The sequence below is a fragment of the Dermochelys coriacea genome, chromosome 2 (genome assembly GCF_009764565.3).
Source record: "Dermochelys coriacea isolate rDerCor1 chromosome 2, rDerCor1.pri.v4, whole genome shotgun sequence".
Lineage (NCBI taxonomy): Eukaryota > Metazoa > Chordata > Testudines > Dermochelyidae > Dermochelys > Dermochelys coriacea.
In genome coordinates, this window is record NC_050069.1 from 238,664,064 (window position 1) to 238,683,436 (window position 19,373).

Here is a 19,373-nt window from a genome sequence, read left to right on the forward strand (position 1 = left end):
CAGATGGCCTGGGTCCAGAACCAAAGCCAATGGTATGGGGTCTCTGACCTCCTTGTGCAGTACTGGGGAGTGGAAGATGGGACCTGCTCCATCCTGCACACCAGCATTCACACCATACCAGCTTATGCGCCTTCTAGAGGAGGCATATGAATCCCCACAGGAGCTGGAGCAACAGTCTTGTGTGACCTTTTCCTCAGTATACTTGATGGGGAGCAACTCCTGTCTTCAGAGAGGCACCAGCTCCAGAGTGCAAAACAGCGACATTCTCAGAACCCCAGGGCAACCACCAATCCAACATAGGTCACATGGCCTGTTTGAGCAGGTGCTGCTTTAGATGAAGATCCCTCATCACCTCAGTCCATTTTGTGAACGACATGCAAATTGAATACTGCTCCTTGATGTGGGCTTCACCTAAGCACAGCAACCCCCATGTGTGAGGATCGTCATTGGGGAATCACTCCCCCTTACGATGGACAATGTTTAAACCCTGGTGAGGGCATCACTGGGCAAATACTTAATCTAAAACTAACACTATACTAAGGGTACTAATTAACTATTGTGACAAAGTTCCTCCTCCTTCCTCCTGTGCTTATTGGCAGATTTGCTTGCCTCAGAGATTCACAGCAGCCCTCAGTTTGGCCACTTTTGCTAGTGGCTCAAACCTGCCGTTCACTCAGCTAACCTCATCACTAGCCAGCCTGGGAAAAAGAAAGGAGAACAATCTCTGCTGATCCACCATGTGAGTTGGGGAACAGCCCAGAGACCTTCCCCTCTGGTGGAACCCACAATCCAGGTCAATTCCTCCTGTGTCTGATCAGGAGTTGGGAGGTTTGGGGGGGAACCTGGGCCTACCCTCTACTCCAGGCTTTAGCCCAGGGCCCTATGGACTGTATTGTCTAGAATGCCTCCTGGAACAGCTGCGCGACAGCTACAACTCCCTGGGCTACTTCCCCATGGCCTCCTCCCAGCACCTTCTTTATCCTCACCACAGGATCTTCCTCCTGGTATCTGATAATGCTTGTACTCCTCAGTCCTCCAGCAATAAGCCTTTGCACTCTCAACTCCTTGTGCCTCTTGCTCCCAGCTCCTTGCATGTACACCATGAACTGAAGTGAGTTCCTTTTTAAACTCAGGTGCCCTGATTAGCCAGCCTGCCCTAATCGATTCTAGCAGCTTCTTAATTGGCTCCAGGTGTCCTAATTAGCCTGCCTGAATTTGTTCCAGCAAGTTCCTTCTTGTTCTGGAACTGCCCCTGTTACCTTACCCAGGGAAAATGGACCTGCTTAATCTGGGACTAATATATCTGCCTTCTAACACTCTCCTGTAACCATCAGGCCTGACCCTGTCACACTATATACAACTAGAAAAAGCCATTAAGAAAGAGAGATTGTGAGGTTAGGAACCACAAAGAGCTCCGACTCCAGCCACAGGAGATAAGAAGGAACTGAGAGGGATTGAGGCAGTGCTGCCTCATGTAGCTGGGGAGAGGCTGTGAGAACGAGGTATGAGCGCTACCTCCTATGGGTACTGGTAGTCAAAATTCTCTCGCTCGGGTGCGCTGTGTGCATGCGCACACACACACACATACCCGTACCTACCTAAAGGAAATATATGGCTGCATCCACTCAAAGAATAGGAGTATTATGCAGCAGCTGTATTATGTATATCAGGGCCCTGTGAGGAGGGATGAGTTGTGAGTTACACTGCAAGGAGAAAAGATAGCAGTCTTGTCAGTATGGAGGTGGGTTCACAGGTTTGGATAAGGGTGGGGCTTATAGGAGACCAATGATAGTAATGAATTCCAAAGCCAAGGAGCCAGCCCCAGTTACCCCAAAGTTCAAATGCAAAACTGATAGCAGCATCCATCAGTGTAGATACATAGAAAGAAGTGGTCTGTTAAGGTAGACACAGCCCATACATTAACATCAACATCCTGAACTACACTTAAAAGCAAATAGAAATAAGTGCATCATGCCAAGGACAAATGTAATATGCTCAACACCAGTAGCACCACTGAGCAAGCAAGATGCCACATTCTGCACAAGATTAAACTTCCAGGTGGTCTTTTAGGATAGCTCCAAATAGCAGGCAATATAAAGGTCCAATCTAGAGGTGGGGAAGGCATAGAGAACCATGGCAATGGCTGTATACACCTGTGGAATTTTTTATGCATCCATTACTATAGCATCTATAGTAGATTCTAAATACACAAATTAAAAAGTGTCAGTGAGAGATGGATTAGAAACTAGCTAAGAGACAGAGAGGAGTCAGTTAAACCTTCCTGCTGGTAATAGCTCATCTTAAGTGATCACTCTCCTTACAGTTTATATGATAAAACCCATTGTTTTATGTTCTCTGTGTGTGTATATAAATCTCCCCACTGTATTTTCCACTGAATGCATCCGATGAAGTGAGCTGTAGCTCACGAAAACTTATGCTCAAATAAATTTGTTAGTCTCTAAAGGTGCCACAAGTACTCCTTTTCTTTTTGTGAATACAGACTAACACGGCTGCTACTCTGAAACCTGTCACTATGCAAGGCACTGAATTTAGCCGTACGGAGTGGAAATCTATCATCTTCATGAAAAAACTTGTACAGATACAGACAGACATCATCTTCCTCTCCAAATGCAAACAGATGGACATCATACCAAAAGGACTGAAGGTAAAAAATCCATTACAATCTACATACCGCACAAACTATGCTGACAGCTTGTGCCACACACTCTCAAAGAAACTGTGGAACCACCTGATCAACATCCTCTACAGCAAACGGAAAGATTAAGAATGAGCTTTCAAAACTGGATACTCTCATAAAGAACCAACTTTCCACACAAACTTCCTCGTGGCTGGACTTTACAAAAACTAGACAAGCCATCTACAACACACACTTTACTTCTCTACAAAAGAAAAAGGACACTAAACTATCTAAACTACTACATGCCACAAGGGGCCACAACAGTAGTTCCCTTAACCCACCCAGCAATATTGTTAATCTATCCAACTATACTCTTAGCCCAGCAGAACAATCTGTCCTATCTCGGGGCCTCTCTTTTTGCCCCTTCACCCCCACGAACATGATACAGTTCTGTGGTGAACTAGAATCCTATTTTCGACGTCTCCGACTCAAGGAATATTTCCAACACACCTCTGACCAACATATTAACCCACAGACCTTCCTACCAACACTACAAAAAGACGGATTCTGGGTGGACTCCTCCTGAAGGTTGAAACAACAGACTGGACTTCTACACAGAATGCTTCCGCTGACGTGCACGTGCTGAAATTGTGGAAAAGCAGCATCACTTGCCTCATAACCTCAGCCGTGTAGAACACAGTGCCATCCACAGCCTCAGAAACAACTCTGACATCATAATCAAAAAGGCTGACAAAGGAGGTGCTGTCGTCATCATGAATAGATTGGAATATGAACAAGAGGCTACTAAGCAGTTCTCCAACATCACTTTCTACAAACCATTACCCTCTGATCCCACTGAGGGTTACCAAAAGAAACTACACCATTTGCTCAAGAAACTCCCTGAAAAAGCACAAGAACAAATCCGCACAGACACACCCCTGGAACCCCGACCTGGGGTATTCTATCTGCTACCCAAGATTCATAAACCTGGAAATCCTGGATGCCCCATCATCTCAGACATTGGCACCCTGACAGCAGGATTGTCCGGCTATGTAGACTCCCTCCTCAGGCCCTACGCTACCAGCACTCCCAGCTATCTTCAAGACACCACTGACTTCCTGAGGAAACTACAGTCCATCAGTGATCTTCCTGAAAACACCATCCTAGCCACTATGGATGTAGAAGCCCTCTACACCAACATTCCACACAAAGATGGACTACAAGCCATCAGGAACAGTATCCCCGATAATGTCATGTCAAACCTGGTGGCTGAACTTTGACTTTGTCCTCAATCATAACTATTTCACATTTGGGGACAATATATACCTTCAAATCAGCGGCACTGCGATGGATACCCGCATGGCCCCACAGTATGCCAACATTTTTATGGCTGACTTAGAACAACGCTTCCTCAGCTTTCATCCTCTAATGCCCCTACTCTACTTGCGCTACATTGATGACATCTTCATCATCTGGACCCATGGAAAAGAAGCCCTTGAGGAATTCCACCATGATTTCAACAATTTCCATCCAACCATCAACCTCAGCCTGGACCAGTCCACACAAGAGATCCACTTCCTGGACACTACTGTGCTAATAAGCAATGGTCACTTAAACACCACCCTATATCGGAAACCTACTGACCGCTATTCCTACCTACATGCCTCTAGCTTTCATCCAGATCACACCACACGATCCATTGTCTACAGCTAACCTCTACGATATAACCGCATTTGCTCCAACCCCTCAGACAGAGACCAACACCTACAAGATCTCTATCATGCATTCTTACAACTACAGTACCCACCTGCTGAAGCGAAGAAACAGATTGACAGAGCCAGAAGAGTACCCAGAAGTCACCTACTACAGGACAGGCCCAACAAAGAAAATAATAGAACGCCACTAGCCATCGCCTTCAGCCCCAACTAAAACCTCTCCAACGCATCATCAAGGATCTGCAACCTATCCTGAAGGACGACCCATCACTCTCACAGATCTTGGGAGACAGGCCAGTCCTTGCTCACAGACAGCCCCCCAACCTGAAACAAATACTCACCAGCACACACACCACACAACAGAACCACTAACCCAGGAACCTATCCTTGCAACAAAGCCCGTTGCCAACTCTGTCCACATATCTATTCAGGGGACACCATCATAGGGCCTAATCACATCAGCCACACTATCAGAGGCTCGTTTACCTGCGCATCTACCAATGTGATATATGCCATCATGTGCCAGCAATGCCCCTCTGCCATGTACATTGGTCAAACTGGACAGTCTCTACGTAAAAGAATGAATGGACACAAATCAGACGTCAAGAATTATAACATTCAAAAACCAGTCGGAGAACACTTCAATCTCTCCGGTCACTCAATTACAGACCTGAGAGTGGCTATCCTTCAACAAAAAAAACTTCAAAAACAGACTCCAAAGAGACACTGCTGAATTGGAATTAATTTGCAAACTGGATACAATGAACTTAGGCTTGAATAGAGACTGGGAGTGGATGGGTCATTACACAAAGTAAAACTATTTCCCCATGTTATTTCTCCCACTCCCCACTGTTCCTCAGACGTTCTTGTTAACTGCTGGAAATGGCCCACCTTGATTATCACCATAAAAGGTTTTCCTCCTCCCCCACCCCCTTCCTGCTGGTAATAGCTCATCTTAAGTGATCACTCTCCTTACAGTGTGTATGATAAAACCCATTGTTTCATGTTCTCTGTGTGTGTATATAAATCTCCCCACTGTATTTTCCACCGAATGCATCCGATGAAGTGAGCTGTAGCTCACGAAAGCTTATGCTCAAATAAATTTGTTAGTCTCTAAGGTGCCACAAGTACTTCTTTTCTTTTTGTGAATACAGACTAACACGGCTGCTACTCTGAAACGTGCTGAGGATAGTGGTTAAAACACTGGAAACTGCTGAAGCTTTGATTACACTACGTTAGTGGTATCACTGTTGCTGACAACTGATGGCACCAGTGGGAATTCTGTCCAATGATTTTCTAGTGTGGATAATGTTGTATACTTTTATAGCAGAGGTTGGCAACCTATGGCATGCATGCCAAAGATGGCATGCGAGCCAATTTTTAATGGCACGCTGCTGACTGCTGGGTCCCAGTTGCCAGCCCCGCTCAGCCCACTGCTGAACCCAGGCCGGGACCCCAGCAGTCAGCAGCGTGCCATTAAAAATCCTGCCCGCCCCGGCCTGCTCTTCTCCTCCACACCCCCACCGCCCGCTAACCGCAGGGGCAGGGTGAAGAAGCTTGTTCCTGCCGGCAGCTGCTGCAGGCAAGGTTCCCCCCCACCCCCATCATGCTGGGTTCCTGTCCCTCCTCCTCTCCCTTCCTGCCACCGATCAGCTGATGGCCCTTGCGAGGGAGGAGGAGAAGCGGAGCCACACCGCGCTCGCTGCTCTGGGAGGAGGCGGAGAAGAGGTGGGACGGGGCCTTGGGGAAGGGGGCAGGAATCAGGGCATATCCCCTCCAGCCCCCTGATGTGAGCTGCTCTGGGCAGGGGGCTGGGAGGCTGCCAATTATTAGTAAATTATATTATTTAAATTCTATGATGAACTTCTAAAGGAATTCTCCCTGAGGGAAACACATAATTGGCTTAAAAGTGCCATTGAATGGTGTTATTTTTATTATGTAAAACATCAACAGCATTATAAATATGTATATGCTACTATATATTTTCAACAACAGTCATAATCTTTTTTTTGCTTTGGGAGACTCCTATTTGTCAGACAATTTCTTTTTAGCTAAAAAACATTTGACATGAAACAGGACAACATTAGGGTTACTTCAGTAATGCATTAATCACAGTTGATAAACTTTAGGCGAAGTATTCTAATTTAATAAAAATTCTTGAAAGTTGTTATCCACATAAAGAAATATCTTGGAATACTGCAACTCAAATTCAAAACAAACAACAATAATTCATAAAAAAGAAATCATTTAAGTTTTAAACAACATCAAATAGATAGACTAATTCAGGGGACTTATACTCCAAAAAGAGCAAATTAAAAAGTCTGAGAAAGGGGAGGGAGATAGGAATGTCCAGAGTTTCAGAATCTCAGTATATGAGTTAATTAGCTAAATTTCAATACCTGAGTCTTCAGCATTTTTTATAATAAAAGAACTGTTAAAATTGATTTTCTTACCTTTATGTATTTTACTAGTTTCTGAATTTGCCAGTATTCGGATGGCAAATCAGTGTGTCCTTCCTGGTGACGTTCAGGCTGTTCTTCATCTTCCTCACTCTCAGAGGAACTTTGACTAATTTCATCAGATTTTTCTGACACTTTACTAGCAACAAAAAGACAATCACTTACTTTAAGTATTTATTGACTAATGTAAACAGACACAGGTATAACAAATTGGACAAGATTTCTCATTTTAAACTTCATTAGAAAAAAAACACTCAAATTTGATTTACCAGCTATTGAACAACGTTACAATTACTGTACGTAATAAAAAATAATACAAGAATGGAATTAAAGGGAGAAAAATAAATATGCTATACCATTTTGAAACTGATTGTCCTTTAATAGATCCAGGGGAAAGGATATTGGCTTTTTTCTTGCTTTCTGGAACAATAGCTCTGTTTTCTTTTTCTTCTTTGATAACTTTTTTTGCAGCTTTGTCACTGAAAATATTTGTTTTTGTTAAACATCTTATTTTACAGTTCTATAAATATTGTACCTGGTCTTCAATATCTGCACAACAATATCAGTATACAAATGTGTGTAAATTAATCTGTGTAATGATCTTCATTAAGAAGTTACACTCTGTTTAAATTGATCAACTTTGCTGCACAGTATGATAATTGGAGTATTTTTTTCCACAGTATGTTTTTAGTGGGAATAAATAGAAAGAGAGCATTATAAAAATTAGCAGCAGAAGTTGTTGGATTTGAAATGTAAAGATTTTATTTAGGTGCCTAAATTTCTATTCAGGCAGTTTTGAGGATTCATAGCATACCAAGAATTGTCTAAACAAGATACAGTACAACTTCACTGATTATTATTTGTTTGTTTTTAGTAGAGCCGAGTTTATACTTGCTGATTCCTCACACAAGGCTCAGTCCTTGCCCCCAAAAAGTTTACCTCATAAAAAACAGAAAAAAAGACAATCAGTAGGGAAGGAGGTATGGATCAACATTTTCAAACCTGGTTTCCTAAAGTTAGGCTTCTAAATCCAAATTTAGGCATCTAAATAAAATGGCCTAATTTTCAAGGTACAGTGGACCTGCAGTTTTCATTGATTCAGAGAGAATTTGTGGGTGCTCAACACTTCCAAAAAATCAGGCAACTTACACTTAAGTGTGCAAATCAAGATTTAGGTGCCTAAATTCAGGCATCCAGAGTTGAAAATGTTGGCGACAACATAAGTAAAACGGTCAATGTTTTAATTGGCCAAATAAAATTCTAAAACCACTTTTTTTTTTCATTTTGTGAGATATATAAATCACCTATGTAAATCAGCGTGTAGGTATTGCAACAGAAGTTGTCCTTTAGGAAGACTTGAATGAGAAGAGGGTAGGAGCCTTCTCAGTTTCCTAATCTGTAGTTCAATAATCTCATCAAGACAAAAACCAAACAAAACATAGCATTCTTTTTCTCAACAAAGTTAATAAGATCTCACTGATTATCCTTTTTATAGATTCATAGGTTCCAAGGCCAGAAGGGATCATTCTGATACTTTATTCTGATCCGCTGTATAACACAGGCCACACAACTCCCCCAAAATCATTCCATTTGAACTAGAACATATTTTTTAAAAAAATATCAAATTTTGATTTAAAAATTGCCAGTGATGGAAAATTCACCACAACCCTTAGTAAATTGTTCCAATGGTTAATTACCCTCACTGTTAAAAATGTACACCTTATTTCCAGTCTGAATTTGTCTAGCTTCAACTTCCAGCCATTGGATCTCATTATACCAATCGTTCCCCTCTATTCGACAGTGGTGAGGCCTCATCTGGAGTACTATGTCCAGTTTTGGGCCCCACGCTACAAGAAGGACGTGGAAAAATTGGAAAGAGTCCAGCAGAGGGCAACAAAAATTATTAGGGGACTGGAACACACAACTTATGAGGAGAGGCTGAAGGAACTGGGATTGTTTAGTCTGCAGAAGAGAAGAATGGGGGGATTTGATAGCTGCTTTCAACTACCTGAAAGAGGGTTCCAAAGAGGATGGATCTAGACTGTTCTCAGTGGTAGCAGATGACAGAACAAGGAGTAATAGTCTCAAGGTGCAGTGGGGGAGGTTTAGGGTGGATATTAGGAAAAACTTTTTTACTAGGAGGGTGATGGAACACTGGAATGCGTTACCTAGGGAGGTGGTGGAATCTCCTTCCTTAGAAGTTTTTAAGGTCAGGCTTGACAAAGCCCTGGCTGGGATGATTTAGTTGGGGATTGGTCCTGCTTTGAGCAGGGGTTGGACTAGATGACCTCCTGAGGTCCTCTCCAACCCTGATATTCTATGATACCTTTCTCCACTACTCTAAAGAACTCATTATTAAATATTTGTTCCCCATATAGGCACTTACGGGCTGTAATCAAGTCACCTCTTAACCTTCTCTTTGTTAAACTAAATAGATTGAACTCTTTGAGTCCATCACTATAAAACATGTTTTCTAATCTTATAATTCTTCTCATGGCTCTTCTCTGAACCCTCTCCAATTTATCAACATACTTCTTGAGTTGTGCGCACCAGAACTGGACACAATGTTCCAGTAGTAGTTGCATTAGTGCCAAATATAGAGGTAAAATAACCTCTCCACTCCTACTTGATATACCCCTCTTTATGCATCCCAGGATCACATTAGCTCTCTTGGCCACAGTGTCGCACTAGGAGCTCATGTTCAGCTGATTATCAACTATGACTCCCAAATCTCTTTTACTCACTGCTTCCCAGGATAGACACCCCCATCCTATCAGTATGGGCTATGTTGTTCATTCATGGATGTATATATTTGCATTTAGCCATATTAAAGGCATATTGTTTGCTTGCACGCAATTTCCCAAGCCATCCAGATCAGTCTATATCAGTGACCTGTTCTCTTCATTATTTACCACTCCCACAATTTTTGTGTGATCTGCAAATTTTATCAGTCATGGTTTTATGTTTTCTTCCAGGTCTTTGATAAAAATATTAAATAGCATAGCCCCAATAGCAGATCCCTGTGGGACCCCACTAGAAACACACATGCTCAATGATGATTCCCCATTTACAGTTACATTTGGAGCCCTATCAGTTAGTCATCTTTTAATTCAGTCAATGTGTACCCTGTTAATTGTATATTGTTCTAGGTTTTTAATCAAAATATCATGCAGTACCAAGTCAAATGCCTTATAGAAGTTTAAGTATATTACAGCAACACTATTATCGACCAAACCTGAGTTAGTTTGATAGGTTCTATTTTCCATAAACCCATATAGATTGGTATTAAGTGTATTTCTGCCTTTAATTCTTCATTAATTGAATCCTATATCAGCTAGTCCATTGTCTTGCCCAGGATCCATATCAGATTGACAGGTCCATAAATATTTTAAAATATTGGCACAATATCAGCTTTCTTACAGTCTTTGTAACTTTCCCAGCATTCCAAAACTTATTGAAAAGTAACATTAACGGTGCAGAGACCTCCTCAACTAGCTCTTTTAAAACTCCTTAATAGCAGAGGGCTATAGTGAAGTCTCATATTATTAAGACTTCAGTAGTTATATAAAATATAGTAAGGTAAATGTGTATATATATACTAATAGGCCCCTATCCTGCAAAGATACCTGAAAGGTTGCTAGGGTCTGCCAGTGTGGACCTCTTTACAGGATCACTCTCATACTATGCAGTAGCAGAATAAATAATTAAAACTAAACAGCTGTTAAAACTGATTGTTGTGTGTTGTCCTTGTCCCATCCCAACTAGCAAAAGCCTTGACTATCAGCATTACAGCTCAACCAATCAGGAAGCAGAAAGCAAGATCTGTCAGTTGCTGTACTTAGGCCCCATCCAGCCACTTTTTCATTGGTTTGCTTCCTGCATGCTGGAACCATGGAACACTAATTACCTCTTCTTCCTGTTCCACTAGCCCTTTCCCTTTCTTCTTTCCATGTAGAAGAAGAAAAAGACTGAAGGAAGAATGAAAGAGACAAAAGTGGGGGAAAAAGAATAAAGAGTTCATAAAGAAAAGAGAAGCATCAAGGAACACCATTCCTCTTCTACTTTTCATAGTCCCAGCATCTCTACTGTAAGTAAACTCTCTTCTGGGTTTTCTACCTCTTGCTATGTCCACTGTTAGCCAAGATTATTGCCAGGTTAGGAGAAGTGTGTTGGACAAGGGAAGCTTACTTACTGGTAATCTGGTTTGTTATAGTCCTCTTCTCTCCTCAGAAAGTGTTGCTTGGAATAGGTTGTCTATTCCTTCCTGCCTTAGAAGGAACTTGTAATTGAGGGAAATGGTTGAACTGAGGCTCAAGTACTGCAGATGACTGCAAAATCTTGCTGCCTCCTTCCTGACAGGTGGAGCGCCATCATGATGACATTCCAGGCTGTTGTCAGATAAGATGGCAGAAAAGGACTATAAGAAACTGGATTACAAGTGAGCAATCTTCCCTTAAAATGTTTTATAGGAGCAGGTCCCTGAATTTTATTTTGTATTTGTTTAGTTTATTTTCAATTTAAAAAAAATCAGACATACACTGTGTTTCCAAATCATTAGTCTGAATTAGCAAAGTCTACTGTAAAACTCAGTTTTTCAAATAACTACATACTCCGGAGAACCAGCGAGCCCAACGTTCTTCCACTTCAGAGATGGTTCTAATTTCTTGTCAATGGGTTTGCTTTTTACAAGAGGACTCTTGGTTTTCTCAAACACATTCTTTTCGGAATAATCGTAAAACTTCTGGGATTGGCCTGAATCCTCAGCATCAACTATTTCCATATGGTGATAATGCTTTTCATACGTTGGTTCTTCAGAAAAAGTATAATCCTATAAAAAATGGAGAAATGGTTTGTCAATCATATTGCCACATGAATAATACACATTAAAATAAGTTATAAGAAGAAATCCCAGGATACATTACTTTAACAATTATATATGGCATATGCAGAACTTCGAATGCATTCCATTGTGTACATTTAAATTGCCTTTCAAAGAATGCAGTATCCATATTAATTTGAAAATTCCTAGGGTGAAAACATTTGCCACCATATACAAACTGAAATGTATTTAAAAACAAAGTTATTAGCTAAATTTAGAAATTCTTGAATTTACTCTAAAGGTGCATTTTTTCCCATTGCTAATCTGTGACACGAGCAGTACTACAGAATCCAATTTCAAACCAGTTGTAATGGTCCAATTTTGCAAACTCTCTCACTCTGCTTTCAACAGACTACTTGTATAAGGGCTATTTTCATGAGTAAAGCATTTGCAGGATCAGGTCCTTAGTTTTTAATCTTTAATTAGAAATAAAATAATCCACTCTTTGAATGAGTGCTGATCAACACATTCCCTACTTGGACAGTGAGGCTTGAAACACTGGCTCATATCTCAAGAATACATCCAACTCTACCACATGGTGTGGAGTGTTTGTTGCCATTATAAAATATGCTACCCCCCAAAAAATTGTTACAAATAAGTTAATTAATATGCTGATTAGTTTCAAGTTAGTATGTTAATTTTTTTAAAGTAAAATTAATATAAATTTTTTCTCTTTATATTTTTTCTGTTTTGCCTTTGAAGTGTATTTCGGTACAATCTCATGTAGGGAGCTGCATGGCCTTACAAAACCAACAATTGGCTCTGTCTAGTACCAGGGTTTTTCTAAGCATCAACAACAGAACACCTCCTGCCTCTTGTGAACTCTTATTTCCTACTGGACTATTCAGCTTTGACAGGAAAGATAACTTATGATCTTCCATTATTATTATTCCAGCTGTCACTAGCATGTATCCAAGCAGTGACATTATTTTATGTACCTGGTCCAAGGCAGTTTTAAAGAGACTGTCAAAGTGTGGCCTGCCTCCTATTAGTCTGTGATCGGAATTAACTGTCCCATGCATGCTGACCCAAATGTCTAACACTTAGCTAACTCATGTTAACTAACACATTTTAAAAGTGTAATCTAGACAAAGTAGATTGCCTTTAACACATGCTAAAATGGTCAAGTTAAAGCCTGGGGGGAATCCTAGTCAGGCCATAACTTAACCATTTTAGCACATGTTAAAGGCAGTATGCTTCTTACAGCTACCCTGTGCTAACATCTCTAACATTGACTCTAACATCACACCTTTAAATGTTAGTCTAGACAAGGCCAATAAGGCAATACAAAAGCTGATTAGCTTTGCAGTATATGTGAGGTAATGAACTCTTTGAAGCTATGTCGAATGTCGAAAATGCATTAAAAAAAAAGTTACCTTCCTCTCGTAACTGTTGTTCTTCGAGATGCGTTGCTTATGTCCATTCCGATAGGTTTGTGTGTGCGCGTGCCGCATGCATGATTGTTGGAAGGTTTTTCCCTTAGCGGTACCCATCGGGTCAGCTGTGGAGCCCCTAGAGTGGTGCCTTCATGGTGGAGTATATAGGTCCCTGCCAACCCGCTGCCTGCTCAGTTCCTTCTTGCCGGAATACTCCGACAGAGGGGAGGCAGGTGGGATTTGTAATGGATATGAGCAACACATCTCGAAGAACAACAGTTATGAGAGGTAGGTAACTGTTTTTTCTTCGAGTGATTGCTCATGTGAATTCCAATAAGTGACTCCCAAGCAGTTTCCCCGGAGGAGGGGTCGGAGTTCACCTGGTTGCTGAATGCAGGACTGCCCTGCCAAAGGCTGTATCGTCCCTCGCCTATTGGGTGATGGCATAGTGCAACGTGAAGGTGTGGATGGAAGACCATGTTGCTATCTTGCATATGTCCTGGATAGCGACCTGCACAAAGAATGCTGCAGACAAAGCCTGCATTCTTGTGGAGTGCTCCGTCAGCGGAGGAGCTGGAATCTTAGCTAGGTCATAGCACATTCTGATGCAGGACATGATCCACAATGAAATGTGCTGGGACGAAATGGGAAGCCCCTTCATTCTCTCTGCTATTGAATAAAGAGCTGTGGTGACTTACAAAACGGCTTTGTGCGCTTGATGTAGAAGGCTAGGGCATGCCTGACATCCCAGGAATGGAGCATTCACTCTGTTACTGGCATGTGGCTTAGGGAAGAACACAGGTAAAAATATGTCCCGGTTCACATGAAACTGGAACACTACCTTTGGTAGAAATGACTGTACAAGGGGGCTCGGAAGTCAGCGCTCTGAGCTCAGAGACCCTTCAGGCTGAGGTTATGGCCACCAGAAAGGCCACCTTCCAGGAAACTTCCCTGAGGGAGTCAGAGTCTGCTTTTCTGAAGTCCAGAGAGTAGGTTGCCCTGGGCTCAAAAGGGGGCCTCATGAGCGTGGACAAGACCATCCTGTCAATCCAGGAAGTTTTTGGAAAGTGTAGGGGACAATTTCCTGGTGAAAGTGCTGGAGGAACCAACTAGGGGCAGAGCTCTTCTTGACCTGCTGCTCACAAACAGGGAAGAATTAGTAGGGGAAGCGAAAGTAAATGGGAACCTGGGAGGCAGTGACCATGAGATGATCGAGTTCAGAATCCTGACACAAGGAAGAAAGGAGAGCAGCAGAATACAAACCCTGGACTTCAGAAAAGCAGATCTGACTCCCTCAGGGAACTGATGGGCAGGATCCCTGGGAGAATAACATGAGGGGAAAAGGAGTCCAAGAAAGCTGGCTGTATTTTAAAGAATCCTTATTGAGGTTGCAGGAACAAACCATCCCGATGTGTAGAAAAAATAGTAGATATGGCAGCTGATCAGCTTGGCTTAACAGCAAAATCCTTGCTGATCTTAAACACAAAAAAGAAGCTTATAAGAAGTGGAAAATTGGACAAATGACCAGGGAGGCATATAAAAATATTGCTCAGGCATGCAGGAGTGAAATCAGGAAGGCCAAACCACACATGGAGTTACAGCTAGCAAGGGATGTTAAGAGGAAGAAGAAGGGTTTCTTCAGGTATGTTAGCAACAAGAAGAAGGTCAAGGAAAGTGTGGGCTCCTTACTGAATGAGCCAGCCTACTGACAAAGGATGTGGAAAAAGCTAAAGTACTCAATACTTTTTTTGCCTCTGTCTTCACGAACAAGGTCAGCTCCCAGACTACTGCACTGGGCAGCACAGCATGGGGAGGAGGTGACCAGCCCTCTGGAAAAAGAAGTGGTTCAGGACTATTTAGAAAAGCAGGACGAGCTTTTCCATGGGGCCAGATGCACTGCATCTGAGGGTGCTAAAGGAGTTGGCGGATGTGATTTCAGAGCAATTGGTTATTATCTTTGAAAACTCATGGCGATCAGAGGAGGTCCCAGATGACTGGAAAAAGGCTAATGTAGTGCCCATCTTTTAAAAAAGGGAAGGAGGAGGATCTGGGGAACTGCAGGCCAGTCACCCTCACCTCAGTCCCTGGAAAAATCATGGAGCAGGTTCTCAAAAGGAATCAATTCTGAAGAACTTAGAGGAGTGGAAAGTGATCAGGAATAGTCAGCATGGATTCACCAAGGGCAAGTCATGCCTGACTAACCTAATTACCTTCTATGATGAGATAACTGGCTCTGTGGATGAGGGGAAAGCAGTAGATATGGTATTCCTTGACTTTAGCAAAGCTTTTGATATGGTCTCCCACAGTATTCTTGCCAACAAGTTAAAGAAGTATGGGCTGGATGAATGGACTATAAGGTGGATGGAAAGCTGGCTAGATCATCGGGCTCAAAGAGTAGTGATCAATGGCTCCATGTGTGGTTGGCAGCCGGTATTAAGTGGAGTGCCCCAACGGTCGGTCTTGGAGCCGGTTTTGTTCAATATCTTCATTAATGGTCTGGAGAATGGCATGGATTGCACCCTCAGCAAGTTTGCAGATGACACTAAACTGGGAGGAGATGTAGATACACTGGAGGGTAGGGATAGGATACAGAGGGCCCTAGACAAATTAGAGGATTGGGCCCAAAGAAATCTGATGAGTTTCAACAAGGACAAGTGCAGAGTCCTGCACTTAGGACGGAAGAATCCCATGCACTGCTAGAGACTAGGGACTAAGCGGCTAGGCAGCAGTTCTGCAGAAAAGAACCTAGGGGGTTACAGTGGACAAGAAGCTGGATATGAGTCAACAGTGTGCCCTTGTTGCCAAGAAGGCTAACGGCATTTTGGGCTGTATAAGTAGGATCATTGCCAGCAGATCGAGGGACTCTTTGGCATTGGTGAGGCCTCATCTGGAGAACTGTGTACAGTTTTGGGCCCCACACTACAAGAAGGATGTGGAAAAATTGGAAAACGTCCAGTGGAGGGCAACAAAAATGATTAGGGGACTGGAACACATGACTTATGAGGAGAGGCTGAGGGAACTGGGATTGTTTAGTCTACAGAAAAGAAGAATGAGGGGGGATTTGATAGCTGCTTTCAACTACTTGAAAGGGGGTTCCAAAGAGGATGGATCTAGACTGTTCTCAGTGGTACCAGATGACAGAACAAGGAGTAATGGTTTCAAGTTGCAGTGGGGGAGGTTGGATATTAGGAAAAACTTTACTAGGAGGGTGGTGAAGCACTGGAACGGGTTACCTGGGGAGGTGGTGGAATCTCCTTCCTTTGAGGTTTTTAAGGTCAGGCTTGACAAAGCCCTGGCTGGGATGATTTAGTTGGGGATTGGCCCTGCTTTGAGCAGGGGGTTGGACTAGATGACCTCCTGAGGTCCCTTCCAATCCTGATATTCTATGATTCTATGACCAGCTTGAGGTTCCACTGGGGAATGAGCTGCCGCACCTGGGGATAAAGCCTGTCCAAGCCCTTGAGAATCCACCATGGGATTCCCCGAAGACTGACCTACCTGCTGCCCCTGGGTGGAAGGCTGAAATGACAGCCAGGTGTACTTTGAGAGAAGATATTGCCAACCCCTGCTGCTTGAGGTACAGTAGGTATTCCAAAATAAGGGGAATTGATGCTTGCTGCGAGGGTTGCCCATCTGCAGAGACCAGACGGAAAATCGCTTCCACTTTGCCAGATACGTGGCACAAGTGGAGGGTTTCCTACTTCCCAGCAGAACTTCCCTAACTGAGTCAGAACACTGAAGATCTAGCAAGTTCAACCATGGAGTTTCCAGGCAATAAGGAGGAGAGACTCCAGGTTGGGGTGTTATAGACAGCCGTGGTCCTGTGTGATGAGGGCTGGGCACATGGGAAGGGCTACTGGTCTGTCCACTGAAAGGTTCAACAGCATGGTGAACCAGTGCTGGCGGGGCCACACTGGCGCTATGAGGATCAAGGAAGCCCTGTCCCGGCGAGCCTTGAGGAGGACTTTGTGTATGAGAGGGAAGGGTGGGAATGCATACAGCTGATGATTCGTCCATGAAAGGTGAAAGGCTTCTGCAACGGAGCCTGGGCTGTGGTTCAGAAAGGAGCAGAACCGCTGGCACTTTCTGTTGCTCTGCATTGCAAACAGGTCTATGTGGGGAAAACCCCACCTCTGGGAAATCGAGAGCATGATGTCCACTTGGAGGGACCATTCTTGACTGTGAAACGAGCGGCTGAGGCTATCGGCTAGCTCATTTTGTGCTCCCAGAAGGTATGACGCCTCTAGGTGTATCAAGTGGACGATGCAAAAGTCCCACAGCCTGAGGGCTTCCTGGCACATGGGAGAGGAGCGAGCACCACCCTGTTTGTTTATATAGAACATCGCTGTGGTGTTGTCCGCCATCACCGACACACGCGTGCCCTGAAGGTGGGCCTGGAACACTTGGCATGCCAGACAAATTGCCCTCAGCTCCCTTAAATTGATGTGCAGCTCCCTTAAATTGATAGTTCTGCATGAGACTGTAGGACTTGGGTTCTGATATTGCCCAGGTGCACTCCCCAACTGAGCGCCAAGGCATCCATGACCAGCGATAACATAGGTTGGGGTTTGGCAAAGGGTACTCCCCACAGACCACTTGTGGCTGTAGCCACCAGCAGATAGACGCGAGAATGCAAGGAAGGAGGGTAACTATTCTGTCCAGTGGGTCCCTGCTGGGCCTGTGCACCTGCGCCAACCACGCCTGGAGGGACCAAAGGCGCAATCAGGTGTGCTGGACCACAATAAGGAAACTGCCATATGACCCAGTAGTTTCATGCAATTTCTGGCTATCGTTGTGGGGACTGGCAAAGGTTCTTGATTATGTCCGAGTGCTTGGAAATGCAGCTTGGGCAGGAAAGCCCTGGCTTACATGGAGTCCAAGAGAGCTCCTATGAATTCTATTCTCTGCGTCGGAGCTAGTGTGGATTTGGTCCAGCCTGAGGAAGGTGGCCTGAGCCACAAACACATGCTCCTCCGCCTGTGCTTGTGATATGGCCTTGATTTCCAGGAAAAACTTGCACCTGACATTAGCGGAGGAAGGCTGCCAGGACCGCCATACATTTCGTGAATACCTGGGGGGCCGCCGAAAACCCAAATGGGAGCACCCTGAACTTGCCCTGAACTCCTGAGGAACCTCCTCTATTGCCCCTAGAATGAGGAGCAATTGCACCTCCTGCAGAAGGGAGTTGTTTGTGAGAAGGGTTCCTGAAGAGGGACGTGGAAGGGGGGTAGGAGGGAACAGAATTGGATACAATATCCCACGTCAACCGCGCTCAGAACCCAGCCATCTGATGTGATCTGGGACCAAGCATGGTAGAAGTGGGACAGTTGATTCACACAGAAGGGGTAAGGATCTGAGCTCGGTACTGTTGCTCCGTCCTTGAGCACATCTTCAAAAGTTTGGCATTGGGCCAGGAGGCTGTTTCGAAGAACCCTGGCCTTGGTCTGAGCACCTCCAACTATTCCTGCCCCGTCTCCTGGACGAGTCTCACCTCGGGGGCCCTGAATAGAAGTGGGACGGGGGCTGAGGCTTGAATGAATTTCTTTGGGGTGCAGAAGTGTGGATCACCAAAGACTTTCGAGTCACCCATGAGTCCTTAAGACTGTGCAAGTGAGATTCAGTATTTTGGGCAAACAAGCCTGCATAGTCGAAGGGCAGGTCCTGGATAGTGTTCTGGACCTCTGGTGGTATACCCGACACCTGCAGCCACGTGCTGCATCTCATTGTAATGGAGATGGTCATAGTGCAAGCCGCCTCGTCTGCCGCGTCTAACACAGTCTGGAGGGAGGTTCTTGAGACCACCCTGCCCTCCTCTAGAAGCGCATTCAACTCCTTACGTGATTCAGCTGGGAACAACTCCTGAAACTCTGCTAATGCACTCCAGGAATTGAAAGCATAGTGGCTGAGTACCGCTTGCTGGTTGGCAACATGAAGCTGGAATCTCCCGGTCGAGTCGACCTTCCGGCTGAAAAGGTCCAGCTTCTTAGTGTCCCATGACTTTGAAGCAGGACCCGGCTGCCCCTGCTGCTTCTTATGATTTTCCGCGTCGACCACTAGAGTCCCTGGTTGGGAGTGGGTGAAAAGGTGTTCATACCCTTTCTGCGGCACAAAATACCGTCACTCCACCCCTTTAGTGGTGGGTGATATCGAGGCCGGGGTTTGCCAGAGCACCCTAGTAGTGTTCTGGATAGTTCTTATCAGGGGCAAGGCCACCTTAGATGGACCCTCTGGAGCAAGGATGTCCACCATTGGGTCCAACTCCTCTGTGACCTCCTCCACCTGAAGCTTTAGGTTTAGGGCCACCCT

General features: G+C 44.1%; 1 protein-coding gene across 1 annotated transcript in view; it reads right to left on the bottom strand.

Annotated features, from left to right (window-relative positions):
* ODAD2 (outer dynein arm docking complex subunit 2) overlaps nt 1-19,373 on the bottom strand; it is a 184,098-nt gene that overhangs the window by 140,463 nt on the left and 24,262 nt on the right. Inside the window, exons 8-10 of the mRNA XM_038391298.2 lie at nt 11,423-11,640; nt 7,169-7,291; nt 6,807-6,951 (exon numbers count right to left, since the gene is read on the bottom strand). Of these exons, the coding sequence (XP_038247226.1) occupies nt 6,807-6,951; nt 7,169-7,291; nt 11,423-11,640 (486 nt within the window). The remainder of the gene's footprint in view (nt 1-6,806; nt 6,952-7,168; nt 7,292-11,422; nt 11,641-19,373) is intronic.